A 23,788-nucleotide genomic window follows, 5' to 3' on the forward strand; every position below is an offset into this window, starting at 1 on the left:
GCATTTTATTAACCTCAGAAGCTGAGAAGCTGCAGTCTATGAATTTGTTGCTCTATATGGCCTTATAACCACATAACTTTAAGAAATGAAGGGATTTCTTGAAAGTTGAATCTTGTTATATTGAAATGGGTTTGAACAGACCTCAAAAACTCGGCAATGCTATCTCGACCAGATGGATTTCTATCTTCTCCAAAAAAATGAAAAGAAAAACAAATTAATGTGTATATTATCAGAGGAGACATTATTATTATTTTACATCAATTAATAAATCTTGAGTCTAATTTTAATAAAAAAGAAAGATCAATTTATTAAATAAAATTTAAATTTATGAACCAAAATTTTGTTAAAAACAAATTAGAAATTAACATGTACATTTTTCTATATTTTAAAAACTTAATTGTAATTTCCTTTTTCTTTATGAAATTATTATTTAGTTACTGTATTTTAATAAAACTAATTATTTAGTCTTTTTATTTTAAAATATACACCATTTAGTTTTTATATTTTTCTTTCCTTAAACTCTTTCATATCTCCATCAAATTTTTTTGTTGGTCAACTAATTTTAATGCTAGTCAAATAATTATTTAGTTCTTCTATTTTAGTCAAACTAATTAATTGGCCTACCTATTTTGAAAAATATTACTATTTAGTCTTTATTGTTTAGCAAAACTAATTAGTTAGTCCCCATACTTTAAAAAACCCAATATTTTAAAAACATATTCCTATATAAAAATGAAAATTTTGTTATGTGGAAACTATATTTGAATTTATATTTTTTTAAATTGTTCAAATATTTTTCATTCTATTCCTAGATATGTATCATTATTGTGTTTTCTCTATTGGAAAATTTTTCTTCGATTATCGCCTGGATTATATTTACTGAAAGGTTATAAACTAAGCACTTCCAAAGGGGAACAAACTAGTATATAAGATAGTTGATACTAGAAATACCATACCAAATTAAATTGATTCCTGAGTATCCGAATTATTATTTATTTCTTTCTTTATTTGTATATATTATTTCTTGTTATACTATTGCACCACTAAGCAAAAATGCTTAGCGCAATGGAATTGCTTACTCGCGCAGGTACTGAAGGTAAAATCAGTAGACTGTCGACTGAGATTTTTGGAGTTCAGATCTGCAGAAGTGTCAAAAGAGTACAAGGTTGTCACCTCCTCAGCAATGCATGTAGATAGGGCTCATTTTATACATGTTATGTATATTGTTCATTCCTAGCACATTGTAAATTATTTGTATATCCTGTACAAAATAAACTCATGTAATTAACCTGTGAATTATGGAAGCTACTGAAAGCAAGTATTTTAATATGTGAATTGAATTTGAGTTATAATGAGATTGTACTTGTCAATATTGAGATGTTGATAATCTGATGAGATTTCTGAGAAATCTGAATACTGTATTGAGATACATTATGCTTGAAAATTTTTTAGACTATTGAGTTTGAGTTGTTGAGTATATTGAGAACTATTTTTGGCAGGTTCAGAAGAACTATTAGTCCAAATTACAACCGGCACTCTGCTGGATTTTTGTTAAAATTTTTGGACTTTTTAAATTCATTAGTTTTTGAATAGAAAACAAAAATAGCCTAAACCCGAGATAAAGTTTTTGAAAAAGTATATTAAGAATGGTAATGAAATCAGAAAAGATCAGGTGCTCCGGCACTCCGTGTGACGCACCTTGCTCGGCTACATTATAGACGGGTAAGGGGTGTTACAAAATTATTAGGTTTGCCTAAATTTAATTTTCAAATAATAATTGCAAAACAAATTTTAATTTGTAGATTTAAAAGTTTGAGTAATTAATTTTTTATTGAATTTTTGTATTTATTTAATGAAAACCGAATAATTTTAATATTTTAATTTAAATCATAATATATAAATTATAAATTATTTGGGTCAATAAAAGATTTGAAAGGTCAATTAACAAAAAATAAAAATTTACTGCACTTATTTATTTTTTTATAAATATTTTTTAAAGACTATTAAAAATTTTAGAGATCAATTAATAAAAAAAATTAAAATTAATATAACTATTAAAAAATTTTAAAAAATATTTGAAGGGACCAACAATTAAATTAAACTAAATTAATTAATTTTTTTTAAATACACATACAATATAAAAGAACAAGAGGACCAAATGAAAATTGTTATTAGTCAATGCAGCATAACCATTCATAAGAACCTTTTAGAGAACCATCCAACAGTTACTCCATTTGCCTCAAATTTCAAGGCAATCCTATCTTTGATAAAATTACATGTATAAATTACTTTTTAAAAAATACATTAAGCAATTAAAAAAAGTTAAAAATAAATGTTGGAATATGAGGTTACAAAAATTGCTTTATTACAGCTTGCACCTTGTGTTTCTTGCTAGAGTAAAATTTGATAAGAGGAATGCTAGCTATGGTCACTTGAAATTGTGATTTTCTAAACTGTGATAATAGATAACAAGTTACCTAAAATTTATTAAATACTCTTTCAACTAATAAGAAAGAAGTTGTTGGACAGTCACTTTTACAAGTAACTGTAGCTAGCGTTCCTCAATTTGATAACGTAGGATTTAGTAGCTACTGCCAACTCAGGGTGGTGGCGAATCTTCTAATGATAGGCATTAGGGCCTGGAAAAGGCTGTTCATTCATAAGACCTGATGGCTAACTCTTCACCCAACCACCCACTGCTGCAAGAAACAAAAATAAAAGGCTAATTTTCTTCGTCTTCAGCTACAAATGTCTCCAATTTTCATTGTTTTTTACAGGTCTAAAGTCCTATTCAGCTACTTTTCTAGTTAATTTCTCATGGGATTTACTACTACTAAACAAATGAAATGTGAAGTTCGAAGCCTGTAAATAGAAACCCAGAAATATACACTAGAAAAGAAGCACCCTTTTAAAGAGTTTTCCTTCGTCGGCTCATGATTCGCTTAAATAAAAACCCCAGATCCAAATAAAAAGTGAAAAATAGTTTAGACGAGTCATATGGCAAGGGCATGGAATAAATTGAGAACACTTCAAATTGAAAATTGTTAGTGCAGGACTCCTAATGAAATGTATCAGCAATCTAGAACAAAAAAAAATGAAGTTGATATTTATCTTGGGAGTATGAACGTATTTTTATTGTCACCACAACATATTGTAATCCAATGATTTGACACTGTTTCTAATTAATATAGCCAATATCAATTGAACCAATTCTAGTTAGGGCTGAGCATTCTGTTTAAACCAAACCGAATTAAATCATGAAAATTGAATTACAAATTTTAAAAATTGAACCAAACTGAAATGGATGAAAAATCGAATCGAACCGAATCACTCTATTTCGGTTTGGTTTGATTCAAACCGATTAGTTTTGAATTTTAATTATTTTTTAATTTAGACTTGATTTTTATGTTATTTGATCTGATTTTGATCTTGATTTAAACCTAATAATTATTAATCAATGAAATTAAATAATTTATATATATATATATATATATATATATAATTACATATAATTCATAAATTTTCCATAAAAATAAATCAAATAAAAAATCAATAAAAGTATTCGGTTCGGTTTAACCGATTTTTTTCTCTTCAAAACTGAAACGAACTTAAATAATTGAAATTTTTATAATAAAAAACTGAGCCGAATTACCGAATTAAAGCAGTTCGGTTCGGTTTTGTGCCAAGCCTGTCAATATTATTGGGAAAACTCTGCACAAGTGATAATCATTGACGTTTTGAAGCATCATGGTCGTTCGAAAGTTTGCTATGTGGCTCCTTGGATATGTTGTCCCATCATATTTATCAAGGGGAGGCAACTTAAATTTAGTTGGAATTGTTTGGCCAGGATTGGTTCGGACAACGAAGATTCATCTCCCATGCCAATTTCTTCTTCCTCGGCTTGTTTTTGGTATTTCTGTACTGCCCTTACCAATCCCTAGTTTATTGGTGGGCATTGTGATTTATCTGACTGCTCCTCTAGTTCGCTCGCTAAGTCTCGACCGTTCTTTTTTCCTGATTTGTTGTTTGTTGACCGGGCGGCTTCCTATGTTTTTCCTTCTATTCCGGATGGGTCTACATTTATGATTCTTCCTGTTTCTAGGGCAGGTGTTCCTTGTGGGGCACTGGTCCCTAGGATCATACCTTTGAGGAATGAAATTTGGGCCTCCATCTCCCAGATGCGCTGAAAAGTATGATCTGGTGTCATTCCCTGGAAGGGGTTTTGCTGATCTGTGGCCATGTTGTGCGGTGGATTCTCATCGGATAGGATGCCAGGTGTGGCCATATTTTGGACCAAGGATGATGCTAGAAGATCTCCTCCCAATGCGGGGGTGACATACATGATGCCTTTGTTTGGAATCCTTGAATCTATAGCCATCAAAGAGAAAAAAAACAAAAAATTGCAGGAATGATTAGGTCTAAGAACTTTAAAGACTATTGGAAGCAAAAAGAGAGGATGTCATAAAAAGGAGGTATTCTCGGATGTAGATGTTTTAGCTGGTGATTTGGGCTTCCCACAAACGGCACCATTAATGCTACCGGTAATCTTTTTGATCTTGACCTGCATTTACAACGTGGACTTACGATGGGAAAAAGTGATGAGGTGGATGGCCTTCTGGTGGGCCACTCCGATACTCAAGTCAGTGATCTAAATCTTTTCAGAGAAATATTAAAGAATTCTTTTATAACAGAGAGTAATGAGGACAGTAAGCATACTTGGGTCTCCCTTTTAACTGGCATTTATAGGCTTTTAAAGGAAATAGTCGTTGCTCTGTTTAAGGAGGTGATCTTGGTTACATATTCATGGATCTTTGTGATATATACTTTTACTGGATTACATGCGAGATTATCGCTTGGTTCGTGAAATCCGGGTTGCATCCATTACTAGGTGTTTGCTCGGCAAGGGTTTTGATCACCAAAATAGTGAACAAAACTATTATTCGGTCATTTCTTGTTCGACTCGTTGAGTCTCTGTTTAGGTTTGCCACATTGGAAATATTTCTTGCTTTGACTATCCACACTGGAAATATCTTTGACTTTTTGACTTTATTCTAGGAGGGTAGTATCGGATATATAAAAATTTATGATATACATGAAAATATTTTATCTTTAAACTCTATTAGATAGCAAAAAAAAAACTCTTAATGTGTAATCATCATTTTAATATTTTAAAATAATCGTAAAATGTCTTGATTATTAAAATTTATTTTTTAAAATTATTTTTTTATTTACAATTCTTTAAAATTTTAAATATTAAAAATTTTATAGGGAGAGAGAGGATGAAATATATGACTCCATTAAATAAAAATTTTAAAAACTAATTGTACTTATTATTTATATATTTTGAAGGAATCAATGTTATTTAATAAAAAAATAATTATTTAATAAAAAAATAATATAATGGAGTATAAATAAATTAAAAAAAATTGTAGATGTCAATTTTATAAAAATTTATTAAACATATGATGAAAAATTAAAAATAATCATATAATTCACATTGGCTATATTATAATAAAGCAAAAAAAAAATATTTAGGTCAATAACTATAATTTAAAAGAAAATTAAAATTATTGTAGATATATACATAAGAATTTTTCAAGAGAGTTGGGGCCATGGCCCACTAGCCCCTCCTTCTCTCTGCCCCTATATATGGACGCGCAGTTGCATAGTTAATAATTAAATATTAATAGTTGATAAATAATTATTAAAGCCAATGAAAATTTATTAATTAATAAGACATAATCAATGATCCCATTAAGTTGAAAGTTTAAGCTTTATTAATTATTTTTTTTACTAAGCGATCTATTGATGATATATCTTAACCCTAAAATGAAGAGTCTCTCCTCATCTAAACTTTTTATTATACAAAAAATAAAAATTAAAATATTGAAAATAACATAATTTTTGTTTATTTTTAAAATGTAGAGAATGAATGAATCTTAAATTTTATTCTCTTTATCTATTTATTTTAAGATTAATTAGTTTTACAATTAGTTTTTAAACACAGGAAAAAGAATCATCCAGACTAATGCTAGTGATGACTATTAAGGTGCTAGTTTACTTGAAGAACTCGATGGAAAATTATAAATTTGTGGTCATTCAAGTGGACAATTCAAAGAGTCTGATCAATAATAAGAATTTATTTATATTGATTTTTTTATGGGAATTGATTTTAAACTTAAAACAAATCTAAGTTAAAATTGACCAGATTATACAAGAAATGATTTAATCAAGGCTGTTTATATTAGAATTACTTGATTATCCCTAAAAACTCTTTTTTTTTTTAAACTGCATACTAAATACATTTACAATGCTAATTGGGCATCTGAACAGAGAATGAACCCATAACTCCCTCCGGTGAAAGAATCATAATCCCTAATTCCTTCTCTCCTTCTATCTTCTCTGTAAATATAATTTAAGGATGACAATGGATAAGGTATTTATATGTATTCATTCATTAAATCCTAACAAGATGAGTTTTGGTAGTATATGATCGAGTTTAAAATTTGTGTCAGTTGCAGTTTTTTGTTAGTTGAATTTAAAAAATTAATTAAATATAAAAAATATATTTTTATATATCATATTTTAAATAAATAGAATTTAAATATTTTATAAAAATATTAAATTAATGTAAATTATTAATTAAAATATATAAAATTAAATAGATTTAAAAGCAATAATAATTGAATTTGGGTCAAATTGAGGTATTTGAAAATAAATTTTAATCGAATTTTTGGGACATGTTCATAATATATTAATCAGGTTCAGATTTAAATAGGGTAATTTTCACGGATAGCTACCCGTTGCCTTCCCCAATTATAATCATTCATCTTCATAATTTATTTTTTTGAAACATCCATTGATGTGTTGGATTTCATTTTTTAGTTGCCTAAAACTGGACGGGAAATGCATAAGAATTTTTCAGATGGTAAGATATTGGCCAGAATTACTAAAATGTCCATTGTTAGAAGCCCGATATTTATATGAGAATAATTTGTACAATACAACTAAGCAGATGCTAATTATAATATATATATATATATATATATATATATATATATATATATATATATATATATATATATATAGTAAATAAAAATATCATAAAAAATTAAACTATAAAAATTTTTTATCAATTAAAAAATTATAATAAAAATTTCTATAATTAATATGAATATTACAATATTATAGTTTTAATTATTATATAAATTTATTATATAAATTATATAATTCAAAAAATAAAAAACAATTGATATTAAAATATTATACAAATTCTTACATAAAATTCATAAATTCAAAAGTAAAAAAAAATAAATATAAACACCAAATAGATAGATTATATGTTATAATTGCATAAGATTTAAAAAAAAATAATCATTAAAATTAAAGAGACAAAAAATTAGAGATTTGTAAAACAATTAAGTAAATATATTAATTGTTAAGACCACTAATTTTATCTACTTTTATATATGTAAGTAGAATAAATTTTTAATTTAAATAAAATAAAAGGAAAAAAAGCTAAATGAGTAGGAAGATAAAAAAATATATATATATATTTTAAAAAAAAATCTCATCTAATCCTAGGTTATGTAATAGGAAATTATTAGGCTAGCCTAAATTTAATTTTCAAATAATAATTGCCAATCAAATTTTAATTTGTAGATTTAAAAGTTTGAGTAATTAATTTTTTATTGAATTTTTGTATTTATTTAATGAAAACCAAATAATTTTAATATTTTAATTTAAATCATAATATATAAATTATAAATTATTTGGGTCAATAAAAGATTTGAAAGGTCAATTAACAAAAAATAAAACTTTACTGCACTTATTTATTTTTTTATAAATATTTTTGAAAGACTATTAAAAAATTTTAGAGAACAATTAATAAAAAATTAAAATTAATATACCTATTAAAAAATTTAAAAAAATATTTGAAGGGACCAATAATTAAATTAAACTAAATAAATTATTTTTTTTAAATGCACATATAATATAAAAGAACAAGAGGACCAAATGAAAATTGTTATTAGTTAATGCAGCATAACTATTCATAAGAACCATCCCACAGTTACTCCATCTGCCTCGAATTTCAAGGCAATCCTATCTTCGATAAAATTATATGCATAAATGTTGGAATATGAGGTTACCAAAATTGCCTTATTACAACTTGCACCTTGTGTTTCTTTACAACACCCCAAATTTTTAAATTTCTTATTTTGTGAGTAAATATTAATATTTCATTTTATTAAAATTTTAGGAAATTATTTGAAATTTTTCGGATTTTAGAAATCGGGTTCGATTTTTCGAAAATATAAAACTTTAATGATTTTTAAAAATTAATTTAAAGACCACGTAGTAAAACTAAAAATATATTTGGACTCTACGAATTTTTCTGAGTTTTCTAGAATTTTTTTCTAAAATTTTAAGCCTCGTTTTCGGCCCCAAGGCAGAGTAAAAATATAAAAAATTTTTATCCTGAATCGGACCGGTCGAATCAAACCGGACCAGATCGGACCGATCGAATCGGACCGGCCTTTTCTTTTCTTCTTCCTTCCTTCCCTGCGCGTTCCCGTCTCTCTCCCTCTCTCTCTCGTTTTCTCTCTCCTCCCTCCTCACCACACCACGCAGCTGCCACCCAGCCCTACCCACCTCGCCGGCGCGCCACCCCAGTGCCTCCCCACGGCCGACCGGCGCTCCAAAAGGCCGGAAAATGCGTGCAAACTCCTCACCTGTGCGCGCGCAATGCCTCACCTTCTCGGCCAAAATTCGGCCGATCCGGCTACTAATCAGACCGGGTCTTGTGTCAAACTTCATCTACACCTCGAAAGCGTTCCATAGACACCAAGAACACCAAAATTCATCGAGCGGTTTACCCAATTTTTGTCCGGGAAGTTTTAGCCTATTTCGACTTTTGGGCTAGATTTCTCGCAAACCGTGAACCCCACGAGAAAATCGAGAGTACCAGAGCGCTCCACTCGTCGAGAGCTTCGCGGCAATATAAATTTCAAAATTTTCTAACACCGTTTTTTAGTGGTCCCACGAAACTTCGTAGTATTTTTCCGAGCACTAAATGAGCTTAAAAAATTCCGTAAAAATTTTGTACTAACCCCCGTGTTATGGGCTTCGATTAAGTACCTTCAATTCACGAAAATTCAACGGTCGCCTGTCTCAGAATATTCAACGGATGCATGCATGTGCTACCAAAAAAGTCTTAGAATTGGATCGAGATTTTAGCTACCCCACCGTTGTTAGACGTCCCGAGCGCGTCCCCGAAGTCAGAATCGGCATAGGTAAACCCGAACCTTACTTTTTCGTAATTTTCTAGTGCTTGAATTGGATAAAAAATTCATAAAATATTCATGGTAGCTCAGAAAATTATAATTCCTTTTGCATTAGCTTAGTAATGATGCTAAGGACCGCGGGACAAAGTTTTAGAATTTTTAGAACTCATTTGGGTAGTTTTTTTGCAAAATGGTTAAATTATGAGGACTAAATTGTAATTTTACATATTGTAATTGATGACTATTTGGATGGGCCTAGGAGGGGCTGTGTGATGTGATTGAGTTATGGGTGTATGGTTTGTGTATATAGAAGTGCGTTTTAAGCCCTTTTGCAGGTTGGGTAGGTCCTAGGTATAAGGGAGACTCTGCCAGATTTTCGGCACGACTTAGGACATCTTTGATCTTTGTCTTAGCTTGTATTGAGTCAAATGTACTAAATAATTGTAATAAAAATTGTCAGGTGAGCCAGGACAGCCTTCCTCCTCCGCCTAGCCGCCACAGTGACTACGGTTAAGTCTGTGAGTAAAATATTAATTTTAATTGTAATTTCGATATTATTATATGTTCAAGCATGCCCATGCATCACTTATATGTATGTATCTATGTAGTTAAACAATAGGCACGTTTTACATTGCATTCATAAATGTTGAAGTGCCATAGATATTGTTGTGATAATTTGGAGCAGTGTGCGTGCGTTGGCGTGCGTGTGGTATAGTGTTGGATATGGACAGGACGGGTAGACATGGCTTGAGATCTTCGCTGGGACCCGGTCCTTCGGGGTAGACACGGCTTGAGTTCTTCGCTGGGACCCCGTATTTGGTTTATTAAGCGAAAGTCCGGCTTGAGATCTTCGCTGGCAGAGGTTGGATTTAGAGGGCTGTTTAGGGGATCAGCTCCCATATATGTATTGTTTGACAGTGTTGGGTGTGTGAGTGCTCCAAATTGCCTTTTTGATGTGATTTGTATGAAATTTATGACGATGTTGCATTTCACTCTACAGGGTGCATTAGCTTTAGATAGCTATAGAGATTATGGTTAAAATTGATATTTTACTCTCTGAGTCGAACGCTCACTCCTGTTCATTATTTTTCCAGGCTACAGGAGGATTATTATTGTGGTTAACCTGCTTTTCTTCTTCGCAGGTCGTCTATTAATGTCTGTAATATTTGTATAATTCTGTTAACTCCTAGAATTTCCGCATGTGTTAGAAATATTTATTTGATTTGAGTCTGTAATATAATTTGCCATGTTGGACTTGTAAACTTATTATATGCATGTATGTTGGACTGGATGAGGGAGCTGAGCTCCCATTTGACTTTATGTTATTATGAGTATGTGGAGGGTGAGCTGAGCTCCCCAATTGATTATATATTGTGTTTACAGGTCGGGTAAGTCAAAAACTTCCCGTTAAAAGGTCCATTTTATGGCCGGACTCTGTCCGGTTGAATTCTTGAAATTGGGCCCAAATGGGCCTTAGAGTTGGGTTGAACAATAGTTAGGCTTACTACGGGCCTCGGGGGTTTAGGCTGGCCCAGGTCCTAGTGCCGGTCCGGCCCATAGGTTGGGTCATGACATTCATGCTAGAGTAAAATTTAATGAGAGAAATGCTAGCCACGGTCACTTGAAAATGTGATTGTCTAACAATTTTTTCCTTATTGATGAAAGAGCATTTATTAGATTTTTAGGTAACCTGTTACCTATTATCAAGATAACAAAAAAATTATTAATTTTTTTCTTTCTTCTAATTAATTATTCTTTTTTCTCTTTAATTAATTACTTTTTTTGACCTCTAATTTATTCATTCTTTTTTTTTTCTTTAATTGGACCTTTCAAATCTTAATTTAAATTAAATTAATTCTAAAAAATATTATTTGATAGCAAATTAATTCAAAATAATGAAATTCAAAATGAAAAAATGTAGTTAGAAGGAAAGAAGTGTTGCTACTAATAAAGCTCATTTTTATTTTCTACTTTTCCTGTAAATAAAATAATTAAAATATTTTTTTTTTCTTTCTAGTAAATAAAAAAGTTATTCAAGCAATCATATATTGACATGATTTAAATAAAAATTTTTGAAATTGGAGACAAAAAACACTGAAAATAAAATCATTTCTTAAAGCAGAACAAAGCAATCTAATTACATACTCATTCTATATTAACTAAATACATGACTTATGCTCTTAAACAAACTCCACATTAATTTTCAAACCAAACCCAACAAGCTGTTCAAGTAATCTATGTCAACATGATTCCAAAAAAGGAAAAAAAAACATAGATCAACATCTCAATGTTGGTAAGAAAGATGGTAGTAAAAAAATTCAAAAGGGTAACTATCAGGCCCAAAAAAAAAAAAAACTAATAGATGAAAGACTAGATATCACCATTAGATTTATTAAAAAAAAATGATTGGGAGTATGAAAAGTAACGTTTTGATATCTAAAAAAAAAATTTATTTATCTATTTCATTATTCAACTTTCAATTTACCTACAATGAATTATAGAAAATTCAAACAGATCACAAATTATTGCACTCTATTTAGAATTTTTTTTTCGATGAGTTTCAGTTTTTATAGAAATTAAGTGGATTAAATATATTTATTAGTAAAAAAAAATTAGAGTGCCTAACAAATTTTTGCCTAAATCTACCATCTACAAAAGATTTAAGATTCGATAGGAGTTCTTTCAAATTACCAACATATATAAATTGTATACAAGTAACTGTTGTTCAACTTTCAATTTACCTACAATGAATTATAGAAAATTCAAACAGATAACAAATTATTGCACTCTATTTAGGATTTTTTTTTCGATGAGTTTCAGTTTTTATAGAAATTAAGTGGATTAAATATATTTATTAGTAAACAAAAATTAGAGTGCCTAACAAATTTTTGCCTAAATCTACCATCTACAAAAGATTTAAGATTCGATAGGAGTTCTTTCAAATTACCAACATATATAAATTGTATACAAATAACTGTTGTTCAACTTTCAATTTATCAACAATGAATTATAGAAAATTCAAAGAGATCACAAATTATTGCATTCCATTTAGGAAATTTTTTTTAATGAGTTTCAGTTTTTATAGAAATTAAGTGGATTAAATATATTTATTAGTAAAAAAAAATTAGAGTGCCTAACAAATTTTTGCCTAAATCTACCATCTGCAAAAGATTAAAGATTCGATAGGAGTTCTTTTAAATTACCAACATATATAAATTGTATACAAGTAACTGTAAATATACAATAGAGTGCTTAGAATAATCAATTTAAAAAAAAAAAAGAGTGCCCACCAGAATTCATTGAGAGTTCTTTAAAAAAAATTAATTTGTGCCCATAATAATCAATTACAAAAAAGAGAGTATAAATTATATGTATATCTATTGAAAAGTTCTTTTTCTTGAAGTTCTTATCATTTAGCATTCTTATTATTTAGCAAAAAATTGACCTCCAAAATAAAAAGTTTTATGGTAAAAGACTGACACAACAGAGGAAAAGTATTAAATATTTTAGGAAAAAAGAAAATGAAACAAAAGAAATGAGAACGACAAAAGGAAAAAAAAAAAGTGGAATGACGAGAGGGGGATTTTGTTTTGTCTAAGGCAGGAGGAGAGTGAATAAATTAGAGATTAGGAGAGAGAAAATGATAATTAATTATGGAAAAGATGAAAAAAAAAAACTTGTGATAATAGATAACAAGTTACCTAAAATTTATTAAATACTCTTTCAACTAATAAGAAAAAAATTGTTAGACAAATACTTTTACAAGTAATCAGAGCTAGCATTCCCCAATTTTATAACGTAGGATTTAATAGCTACTGGCAACTCGGGGTAGTGGCGAATCTTCTAATGATAGGCATTAGGGCCTGGAAAAGGCTGTTCATTCGTAAGACCTGATGGCTAACTCTTCACCCAACCACCCACTGCTGTAAGAAACAGAAATAAAGGCTAATTTTCTTCGTCTTCAGCTACAAATGCCTCCAATTTTCATTGTTTTTTACGGGTCTAAAGTCCTATTCAACTACTTTTCTAGTTAATTTCTCATGGGATTTACTACTACTAAACAAATGAAATGTGAAGTTCGAAGCCTGTAAATAGAAACCCAGAAATATACACTAGAAAGAAGCACCATTTCAAAGAGTTTTCCTTCGGCTGCTCATGATTCGCTTAAATAAAAACCCCAGATCCAAATCATACAATCCATCCACACAAAAAGCCCACTTCAAAGAAAAAGAAAACAACGACCATAGCAAATAAGAAAACGACAATGATAAGAAACTTAGATGCATTCTCAGTCAGCATCATGCAGATACATAATCTTGGTGTTCGATTGGCAGTCAGAAAAAGACCTAACAGTCAAATATCTAAAGCTAATACTACCCGGATAATAACATATTTGTAATACTTAACTGCAAAAGCTCAATATGCATCAGCAGTACAAACTCGCCATCAAGCTATAACTAAATTCTCAGAGCGGTGCAACATATATCAGAGTTGAGTCATATTGAGGGTAAGTGCGCTAGGGAGACAAGGTTTTTCCCATACCCAACTGGTGCACTTCCTGGAGCAGCTCCATATGCACCTGACTGAGGAACCGACTGATCATAACTTGGTTGAGTTGCTGTTGGCTGAGCATAAGCCTGCTGGCCACTTGGTGGTGCACTATAGGTTGCCCCAGGGCCACTGCCATAAGCAGGATCTTGAGACCCTTGATACCCATAACCTGCATTGTTTGAAGCTGGCTGTTCTGGATAACATTGTTGCGAAGATGGGTATAATCCATAACCACTGGTTGGACCTTGCACATAGCCAGTTGACTGTTGTCCACCAGGCTGAGATAACATGGAACTGGCTGGCTACCTTGCTGTGGATAGCCGGGGCCAGAAGTAGGCATTGCCTGATTGTTCCCCTCAGCACCTGATGCAGATCCATTTGAAGGATACGATTGCCCACTTGATGCATAAGGATACTGCTGTTGAGGTGGCACATTTGGACCATATGATTGACTGGATTGAATGGGACCTTGATATGGCATATCACCAGGTTGACTAGGCCTAGGAGGGCCATATGATTGGGGAGGTGGTCCCTGCAATGGCATGCCACATGATGGTTGCTTTCCATACTGCTGCTGCGCCCTATAGCCTGGTTGATTGCTGGCTTGTGGATATACTGGTTGGGAAATTCCATGTCCATAAGGATGCTGCATTGGAGCATGATTGTCATACTTTGGTTCGTCATATCCATGCCCATAGCCCTGCTGAGAAGGTACTGCCTGGGAATAAGGAGCTTGATGCCCATAATCTGGACCATGTGGCTGCCCATAATTATAATTTGCCTGTGATGGGGAATGGGACATGGCAGGGGTAGGGGACGGGCTAGGAGCATGCCCAGAAACAGGAGTAGAAATTGGGCCAGACGCTGGGTGATCAGATACATGGCCTCCCTGGACACCGTAGTCATAAACTCCACCATGCGGAACTGGCCCCTGCATGGTGGGAGGTCTTTGCTCCCAACCAGAACCAAAGTTACCTCGGGGCCCATTTGTTGGGGAGGATAACCACCATAACTTGGAGGTGGATACTGTGAACTTTGAGAAGGATAAGGTCCTCGGAGATGATAATCGTAAGGATTTGGCTGTGATGAATGAGGGCCTCGTGGACCCCAATTTGATGGACCAGTAGGTCCACGGGGTCGATAGGAATGCTGTTGGTTGAAACTGCCAGAGTAAGGTGATGACCTCACAGTCTACACAAGGCATATTACAAAAATAAAGTTAGTAAGAAGCAATTATCCAATAAAAAGGAATTATTAAAAAAATTAAAATAAACAGTACGAGTAAGGCACAGTAGCTGCTTAAATTCGCAAAACATGTCTCCTTTTCCAAAGCAAACACCTGGGTAAAACCCTGACAATAATAACACGCAAGGCATGCATGCAACGCATACAAAAGGAACCATAAGAATTGAAAACAGAAAACATAAATTAAAATAAAAAAAAAGGATAAACATTGCTTCAATTATAATATTAACCATCAATATCCTAACAGTTAGCAACTAAACAATGGAAAACAATCTTATAAAATTAAAACTCATGCTAATAACTAACAAAATGAACTGCAGAAACAATCATGTTGAACTGCAAAACTGTTGCAAACATTATAATCTCAAGTTCAATTCTGCACTGCCACAATGACCAACACATAATTGCATAAAAGGTAAACTCAAAACTGAAAATCCATAAAAGAGAAACATTTAGAATTTCAGGAGGAGCCTTTGAAGTTGAAAATTTATCAGAGTTAATAGGACACCAATGCTTCAAGAGTCAAGATCTTCATAATAACCAAATGACCGTCCTAAATCATTCGTTCATGCTAACTCATCAACACATCACGTTACTCTATTTAGGAAAACTAGCACGTTACAAGGGCAACAAAACATATTCTTGTACTGATCTTAACTTGGTAATTGAGCCTTTATTGCAACTTTGCAGCAGCCCAATACATGTCATAGAACATGTACCACATTCTTCATATGTTCAGCACAGCAATAGATATGAATTAATATATGTATCAATCTGAAAATGACTTCATACACTATGACTACACGCGAATTATACTTCTTCCAACAAATGTCTCATTCATAGAAGGGGCACTAAAGAGCACTAAGGTTAATACAATACAGTCTCACTGAATGATTTTTAACTTTCAAGTCTCAAAGCAATCTTACCAACTATTAACATCCAGCAATTGTGAGATTTAATGCCTGATATCTCTCTTCAGTGGATGAAAGTGAATGGTGGTTGTCTATTCCTACACCGAGAAAGCAATGCTGGCCCCATGGGAAAGGCAAATGCCAAATTTGCATTTTTAAGGTCAACCAATTCGAAATCGGCATTTTCATCATAAATAAATCGTGGCAACCGACATCTTGGATTGCATATATGATCTTCCTAAGAGCATTCAAGTGACCTTGGAATGAATCATTCATCAATACCACAACTTCCCACGTATCAACTAATTAGCTCTCATTCCCACAGAAAACTATGACACAACCTTCCTTCAAATAAACAAAAAGGTGCTACACATGCAAACAAAACAAATCATGATCTACAACTGCATGTAGCTTGGCAAAGCCAGAGATATAGACCATCATCTCATTGATCCAGTCAAACAAGATTTGATCTACAACTACATATTTGCATTTCCCCTTCAATTTGCTCTTAAAGATGATGCCAATCATATTAAATATTTAAAAAAAGAGTTGCTTTCTGCATTCACCGCATAAATTATATACCTAACATCATTGTTAAGCAAGCACCACTAAGCTGATCACTTTTATGCCAAATCAACCCTTTTTAACAAAAGTATATTCAATGAGATGCCACTAATCAAAGTAAAACCATGAATAACAAGGTGCTGAAAGCAAAGCACACATTCATAACATGTTGCCAACTTGAAACACTAATGGCGCATGAGTACAGCTCATGAGATCCTACACATGCATTGACCAAGGAATTAAAGAAAATCATATATGGAACATCAAAATTCACCACTCAATCACTAGCAAATATCCAATATCGCATTTTGGATTCTTCAATTCTTAATTTCACATGACTAGAGTGTCTCACAATGGATTAAAACTGATAGCGATAACCATTCAACAAAATTTATCAACATAAAAATTAATTGAAGAATACAATTAGAAACTACTCAAATATTAACCAATATGGCTATCAAATAGATGCAATTTCAACTGAAAGGAACTAGGCCTGAATTGTGCGGAAACTAAGAAACGTAAATAACAAAACTGATTCATAACATCCTTTATCATTTCTCTAGCCATCTCAATTTGCTTTCTATCACCAGTCACTCTCACTGTCCTTTCTTTGGAACCATCCCCTTCTGGAAGATGTTGAGGTATCAACTAAATGAAAATAGGCTTGTTAGTTATTTCCTAAGATGAACACTTTCTAAACAATGTTAACGACTACAATCAAGGCCTAGTCTATACAAAAACAAATTTCAATGCAAGGCCAACGACATCAACTACCTGAATGCGCGCTCCCGATTTGGCTTGGAGAGCTTTAATGGCGTCCCCACCTCTGCCTATGATCAGACCAACCTGGTACAAGGACTGATTACGTAATTATGTTTAAAAAATATCAAATAAGTATTTACTGTAATAACCATGCATCGTCAGCTATAAATGTAACCAACAACCTTCTCATTTGGAACTTGCATCCCAAGTTGTTCTCACACTACACCGGTCTGTGCACTAGGTAGGCCCCTAGCTACAAAGGAGGGGGAACCACAAGCATCAGCCTGCAATAATCATGCTTATGTTAGGGAATGATAGAAAATCAGTATCATAATCTCCAAATCAACTCATAGCATGTTAAAGAAAAAAAAAAAGAAAACTGGGAAAAAACACAAGGAAGTTGTACTTAGGAAATAAAATTAATTCAGCTACCTCTGCTATGACAGCATTAATGAGCTTCTCAGCCTTCTTTATATTACTTAAAGTCCCTATTATTTCTACTGGCCTTGTTGTGGATTGAGGATGAGCATCAGCATCCCTTGTGATTTGAATTTTTGCCCCAGAATTATAGTGCAGTCTGCAGGTAACGAATAGTATCTCCACCCTTTCCAATAAGAACCCCAACCTGCAAAACAGTATTTACGCAACATATTTGTCAAAGGCTTTCTTTAAAAACAAGTTCCGTAAAGAATCCAATCATCAAAATAGCAAATAGAAACAGCAAAATGGCTGCACTGGGATCACAAGAATGTGATTGCCACAATATATTCTGTATACGTTATACAATTGGTTATATATTTTGTTAGCGGCAATATCAATCATTTCTGTTATGCATTGTGGTACAATTACGGCTACCATTTCCTACTCTAAAAATAGTTCAAAGTCAATTGATCCCAGTAAGACTTTACAGCATCACCTTCAAAATCCCTTCTAATAATTCATTTTCCTGAAGACTTTAGTTACCATTTTGGGGCTATTTTAGCGCACCTTATCATTGGGAACCTCCATTTTGCGTGAGGCAGTTTGAGTGTCAGTTACGGGATCCTCGTCCTCCTCAGAATGTTTCTCCGATTCCTCTTTCTTCTCAGCATCATCTGTATTCAAATCCTCAACAGAAGCCTGTTGGGTATTAACAGCGTTATGACCATCTGCAGCGGGTTCTTCTTTACCTGTTGTTTCAGGAACCCCCTCAGATGGAGGAAGAGCAGCGGACTCTGCTTTCTCATTCTCAACCCCTGGCTCTTCATCGCTCTCCTTCAAAACCGTTTTCGCTAGCTAATTACCAACAAAAACTTATTATTAGACCAATTTTCAAGCACTAAAATACAAACCCTTAATTTTCTCTTTGATGTCTGCTTGTATATTCAGACATCAAATATTCCTTCTTGGATTAGTTCAGATGATATTGTACTTCATCTACAAGAACAAAAAAAAAAGACATCGTGCCTGAAACCAACTCAAAAGAACCAGCAAGAAGTGAGCCTCAAATGAAAAAAAATGGGAATTCTAATAATGCCATTTTGAAGCAACCAATGGATGGTGAAAGAAAAACCAATAATACAGTAGAATCAAGTGAACTAAATGTGTGACAGCTTGTTACCTGAGGATGACTTTCTATACATACACTCATTCCAAGCTAATTTATTTTTCTGAGTTAGCGTCATAAAACGCTGCCATTTTCTTATTTTTTATTCTTCTTGGTCACAATTTATTCATGATGCCCAACAATGCTCCCTTGCTGAAAAATTCCAGTTGACCAACGCTGCCACATTTGAATTTGGGATTTCCTCAATTTCAATTTTCTTTTTTTTTTTAAGTGTCGTTTTCCCAACTAAATTGAGAAGGGCAAAATGATATTTATGTATAAGAAAAGAGCAATAACAAAGATAAGAGTAATGTGATAACATTTTGATGGAATGGAATCAATCAAATTACCAAAATATCTTAATGCAGCAAAGGATATAGTGCACAATTTAACATACGATCCTTTTGAATCATAATGAAGAGTAGGTATTGGGAGTATTCAACAAAGGAAAAAATGAAAATAATATTGACTTCATTGAAAATGAGAGGATGAATAATAGAATTAAGAATATGGGGCCTTAAGATGAATTCTTACATTTGATAACAATAAAGAATATGGGTCATAGGATGACTTCTTAAGGACAATAACATCAATTCCTTATTACACAATATTGCTCAAATGACAAAAATCCAAAAGCCAAGTGAAATGCAAATGTGAATTGAAAAACAAACAAAAATATTTAAAACAAAAAAAATAGTTATTACATAATTTGGACCGCACTTTTGCCTACGTACCTCCATCACAAAATGAAGGATCAGTCCACGTAGTTCTACAATTTCTACAAAAAAATCAACAGAACTCAAACAGATGACCAAATTTTGCAAGACAGTAGTTACAAAGATATCATGCTATTTCCATAGCTCTTCCATGTGATTCTGTCAACTTCCAAACGTCCAGTTCCAATTCCATCACCAGTGAAAAAGAGACCTCCAGACCGTCTGAATTGTTCTCACTTCGCAAAAATCCTGCCCCTCAATGAATCTAAACAATGAAATAGGATTATATTTTTAGGCAGTGCCAAAAAAAAATCAATTCACCGCACGATTGCTATAGGTCTTTTAGTGTGCACTTACGTTGGCGATTAAATGCAAGTGCAGATATTGTCCTTTGCAAGAGCAAAGCAAAATTGGTTTTGCTTCGCATCGAGCATCCCACAAAGAGCAATAGCGCCTACATTACAAAGAAACATTAATTTTACAATGGAAATTATTTCATTCCACCATTACTTTGACAATTTCAATCAAATAATAAAATAAAATAACTGTGAAATAGAGTATAAGAAATCAAATAACAAAGATCGATAAACAAATAACAATTGCATTTTTAATAGACGCTTCCACTTCATATATTAAAGCCCAAGACAATTAACAAACAAAATCTTCGTAGCTCAAAGAGAATAGGATTGATTTTACTCAAATTTTTAAAACTGAGTACAATTTTTTAAAAAATAAAAGATAGCATACGGAAATTACATCCACCAAGAGAGCTTAAATAAAAATTAGGAACTACATTCCATAGGACCAAATAAACTTGGTCAATCATACCACAATAACTAATGTTCAAACAAATCTAACCCTAAGATCTAAGAAAAAATAAAAGTCTACTTAAAATGCACAAGAATATAAACTTGGAAGTTGGAGATAAATAACTTACATGTTCCTCATTATGTGTGTAAATCACGTCCAAGTTACCCTCTTCAGTAAAAGCCCATGCTTTTATTGTCTTGTCTAATGAACAAGACAGTAGATATTGATCCCAACAAATAAGAGACGTTACAGCATCATTATGACCACTCAATGTATGAACACACTGTAAAGTGTCGAGGTCCCACGCCTAAAAGAAAAATGACAAAAACAAAATTTGGAGGGTGAGAGTAGAATCAAACAACCAAATATATCCTTCCCATGCACATGAAGGAACAAAAGGAAAGCTGATAAAAAAAAAAATTGAACTCTTATGTATTTAGAAATCGGATATGGAAGAAAACATGAAGAATTAATCCAAAAAGAAATAAAATTTCTTCCAAATATCACTCAGATGCACTATTGATACAAAAATTTAATTTCAAATAAGCCAAATATATAAGGGTGTAGTGCCTCAAAATAACTTCAGTGAATTAATAGGGCGAAAACAATATACCCTTATCGGATACGTTACAAATGATATGCATGTTGGCTTCAAAAATTCACATAATTACAATGTATTGCCTTAATCCAATTGACTGAGAGTATTGAGTCTCATGTTTTACAAAGTGAAGGGCTATATCAGAGCTATCTACACAAAATCACATACAAAGGAAAAAAATAGTAAGGTTACAAGCATTACCCTTATAGTATTGTCCACAGAACCAGAGTATAGCCTATTTCTTCCAATGGTCAAGCATATAACAGCACTGGTGTGACCTTTCATAGATGAGGCCAGTTCAAAAGGATTTGGGTTCTTAGCACTCCCTTTCCAAGCAAAAATGGCACCATCCTGTAAACACAAAAAAGAAAACAATTTGAATTCTTCTTTATTTTTTCTCCATATCATATTCATGGTGATGATAAAAAAAAAAAAAAAAAAAAAAGAAATCATGCAGAAGAAAGATTCACAGCATAACAATTGAACATGATGCCATCAATGGGAGAGCAGCTTCCAAAAATCATAGGAATGGGCACACAAAAAGCTTGTGCTACATCAGTACCTCACCCTTACATTTAAGAACAATAAACAGTAATAATGTGGCAAAAACCTAATGCATCATCTCAAAATTTCCACAAAATCGGGCATCAATAATTAGAAGCTTATTGTATCCACCGGTAAACATGTCAACAACTTAAAAATTATAGATGCAATTACACTGTGCCCCATAAAAAGCATATCAACAACATCATTTCTGCTATAGCATTAACTTGCCCAACTGGCCCATCGAGATTAAATTCAGAATTTGTCTAAATGTTACATGCCTAAAAGATCACTCACAAAATTGACATAAGCTTATAATAAGATTAAACTAACCAATCTAGATGAAGCACTACAAGTCGATGTAAGCTAACCTTAACAATATTTGGCAAGCCTACAAATATCCGGGGCCTTCACGATTAAAGCCCCAATTTTGACACCAACATTTATCACTCTTGTTGATTGACCAGTATTGCAATCCCAAACATGTACTGTTCCATCACTACTACTCGAGAAAAGCTTGTCAGATCTTGATGGAAGAGCAATCCCAGAGACAGCCTATCATACAAAAAGTCACCAATGAAAATCAAACATTTATCCATAAGTTTACACAATAACTCCTCCTGCGCATAAAATTGTTTGCATGCAAAAGAAAACACAGATTATATAAAACATGAACGGATTACTAGAAAGTCAAAGAAAAATTCAACAAGATGATCACCTGTATGTGCCCCTTGAGCTTTGCCAATGTCGAAAACCAATCCCCATAAAACCATGAATGCAAGAACTGGCACCCATCTTCTTTATCACATTTGTCTGACATCCAGTTCTCACATGCCTTTTTTGAGCACTCAACAGTTTTTTCTTCAGAAGCATTGCCTTCAACAACCAGAACTGATGAATTAGAGGATGTGTAGACCCTTATTTTGTGATGCGTATGTGCATTGAGGCCGTGGGAAACCCGATGATGAAAAATTATATGACTGTAAAATGTAATTGGAGGCATTGAGCTGAATTATTAATTTCGTGGCATGATCTTAAAAAAATAAAAATAATAATAAAGTTTTGGGAAAATTAATTTAATTAAATTTAAATAAAATTTTATTTTGTTTAAATTTAATATGGGTAGTTTTTTTAAATGGATCTAATTAAGTTTAATTGGGCTTCGTGGGCCTAAGAAAGCCTAGTTAGGAATTTTAAATGGGACCCATTTAATTATTTTCTAAAAATTAAAATAACAAAATATCTCTCTCCTCCTTGGCCCCACTCTCTTCCTCACTCCCTATTGGTGCCTTCCATTTTTTCCTGTGTTCCTATTGGTTGAAACACCTCACCCATATCCTAGTCTTATTCGAATTCTGCAATCGCAGTTGTTTAAGTTATCTAAACTTTATCACCCTAAGACTCCAAATCCTACCACACCTCTTCCTCATTCCCTATTGGTGCCTTCCATTTTTTCCTGTCTTCCTATTGGTTGAAACACCTCACCCATATCCCAGTCTTATTCGAATTCTGCAATTGTAGTTGTTTAAGTCATCTAAACTTTATCATCCTAAGACTCCAAATCCTACCACACCTCTTCCTCATTCCCTATTGGTGCCTTCCATTTTTTTCTGTCTTCCTATTGGTTGAAACACCTCACCCATATCCCTGTCTTATTCGAATTCTGCAATCGCAGTTGTTCAAGTCATCTAAACTTTGTCATCCTAAGACTCCAAACCCTATCACACCTCTCTCCCAAAACCCTATAAATACCCTACTAGAGAAGAGAAGAAGGGGATGATGGGAGGAAAGAGGTAGAGAAAATTCAGAGCTATAAGAAATTTAGAGATATTTAAGACTCTTTGAGTTCTTCCTTATTATTTTTTTTTTCTTCAAGAAGATTTTCATACAAGATTTCTGGAAGCCCTAAGGTAATTACCAAAGAGGGCATTTGCGCGGAGCTTATATGGAGCTAAACGGGAGTAAGCCAGGGATATCATTGCCATACTCGAAAAGAAGACCCTTTTTTAAGGGTAGCTTGCCCCAATGGCAACTGCATTTACCAACAAGTAAGTAGCTCTAAACTTCTCGAATAACCATTAGCATGAAATTGTAGTAATAATAGAACTTTCATTTGGTAAATTAAAATTAACTTTGTTTTTAATTTAACTGACTTTTGCATGTAATTAATTTAAATAAATACTTTGTAAATTAAAATTAATCTTGTTTGTAAATTAAAC

General features: G+C 32.5%; 1 protein-coding gene, 1 long non-coding RNA gene and 1 pseudogene across 2 annotated transcripts; all 3 read right to left on the minus strand.

The window, feature by feature from the left end:
• Positions 1-13,549: 13,549 nt before the first annotated feature.
• Positions 13,550-19,169, minus strand: LOC131174420 (uncharacterized; annotated as a pseudogene).
• Positions 19,170-20,285: 1,116 nt separating this feature from the next.
• On the minus strand, positions 20,286-21,721 carry LOC131174423 (uncharacterized). Its single transcript, XR_009144724.1, has 2 exons — positions 21,228-21,721; positions 20,286-20,735 (listed from the first exon to the last, which is right to left on the minus strand). It is a non-coding gene; the product is annotated as an uncharacterized LOC131174423 (long non-coding RNA).
• A 220-nt stretch (positions 21,722-21,941) lies between these two features.
• On the minus strand, positions 21,942-22,472 carry LOC131174607 (zinc finger CCCH domain-containing protein 48-like). The gene is made up of 2 exons (XM_058138360.1): positions 22,288-22,472; positions 21,942-22,124 (listed from the first exon to the last, which is right to left on the minus strand). Exons 1-2 carry the CDS (start codon positions 22,387-22,389, stop codon positions 21,942-21,944), a joined length of 285 nt encoding a protein of 94 aa, XP_057994343.1. The 5' UTR covers positions 22,390-22,472.
• Positions 22,473-23,788: the final 1,316 nt, after the last annotated feature.

This window comes from Hevea brasiliensis, chromosome 16, assembly GCF_030052815.1.
Source record: "Hevea brasiliensis isolate MT/VB/25A 57/8 chromosome 16, ASM3005281v1, whole genome shotgun sequence".
NCBI lineage: Eukaryota > Viridiplantae > Streptophyta > Magnoliopsida > Malpighiales > Euphorbiaceae > Hevea > Hevea brasiliensis.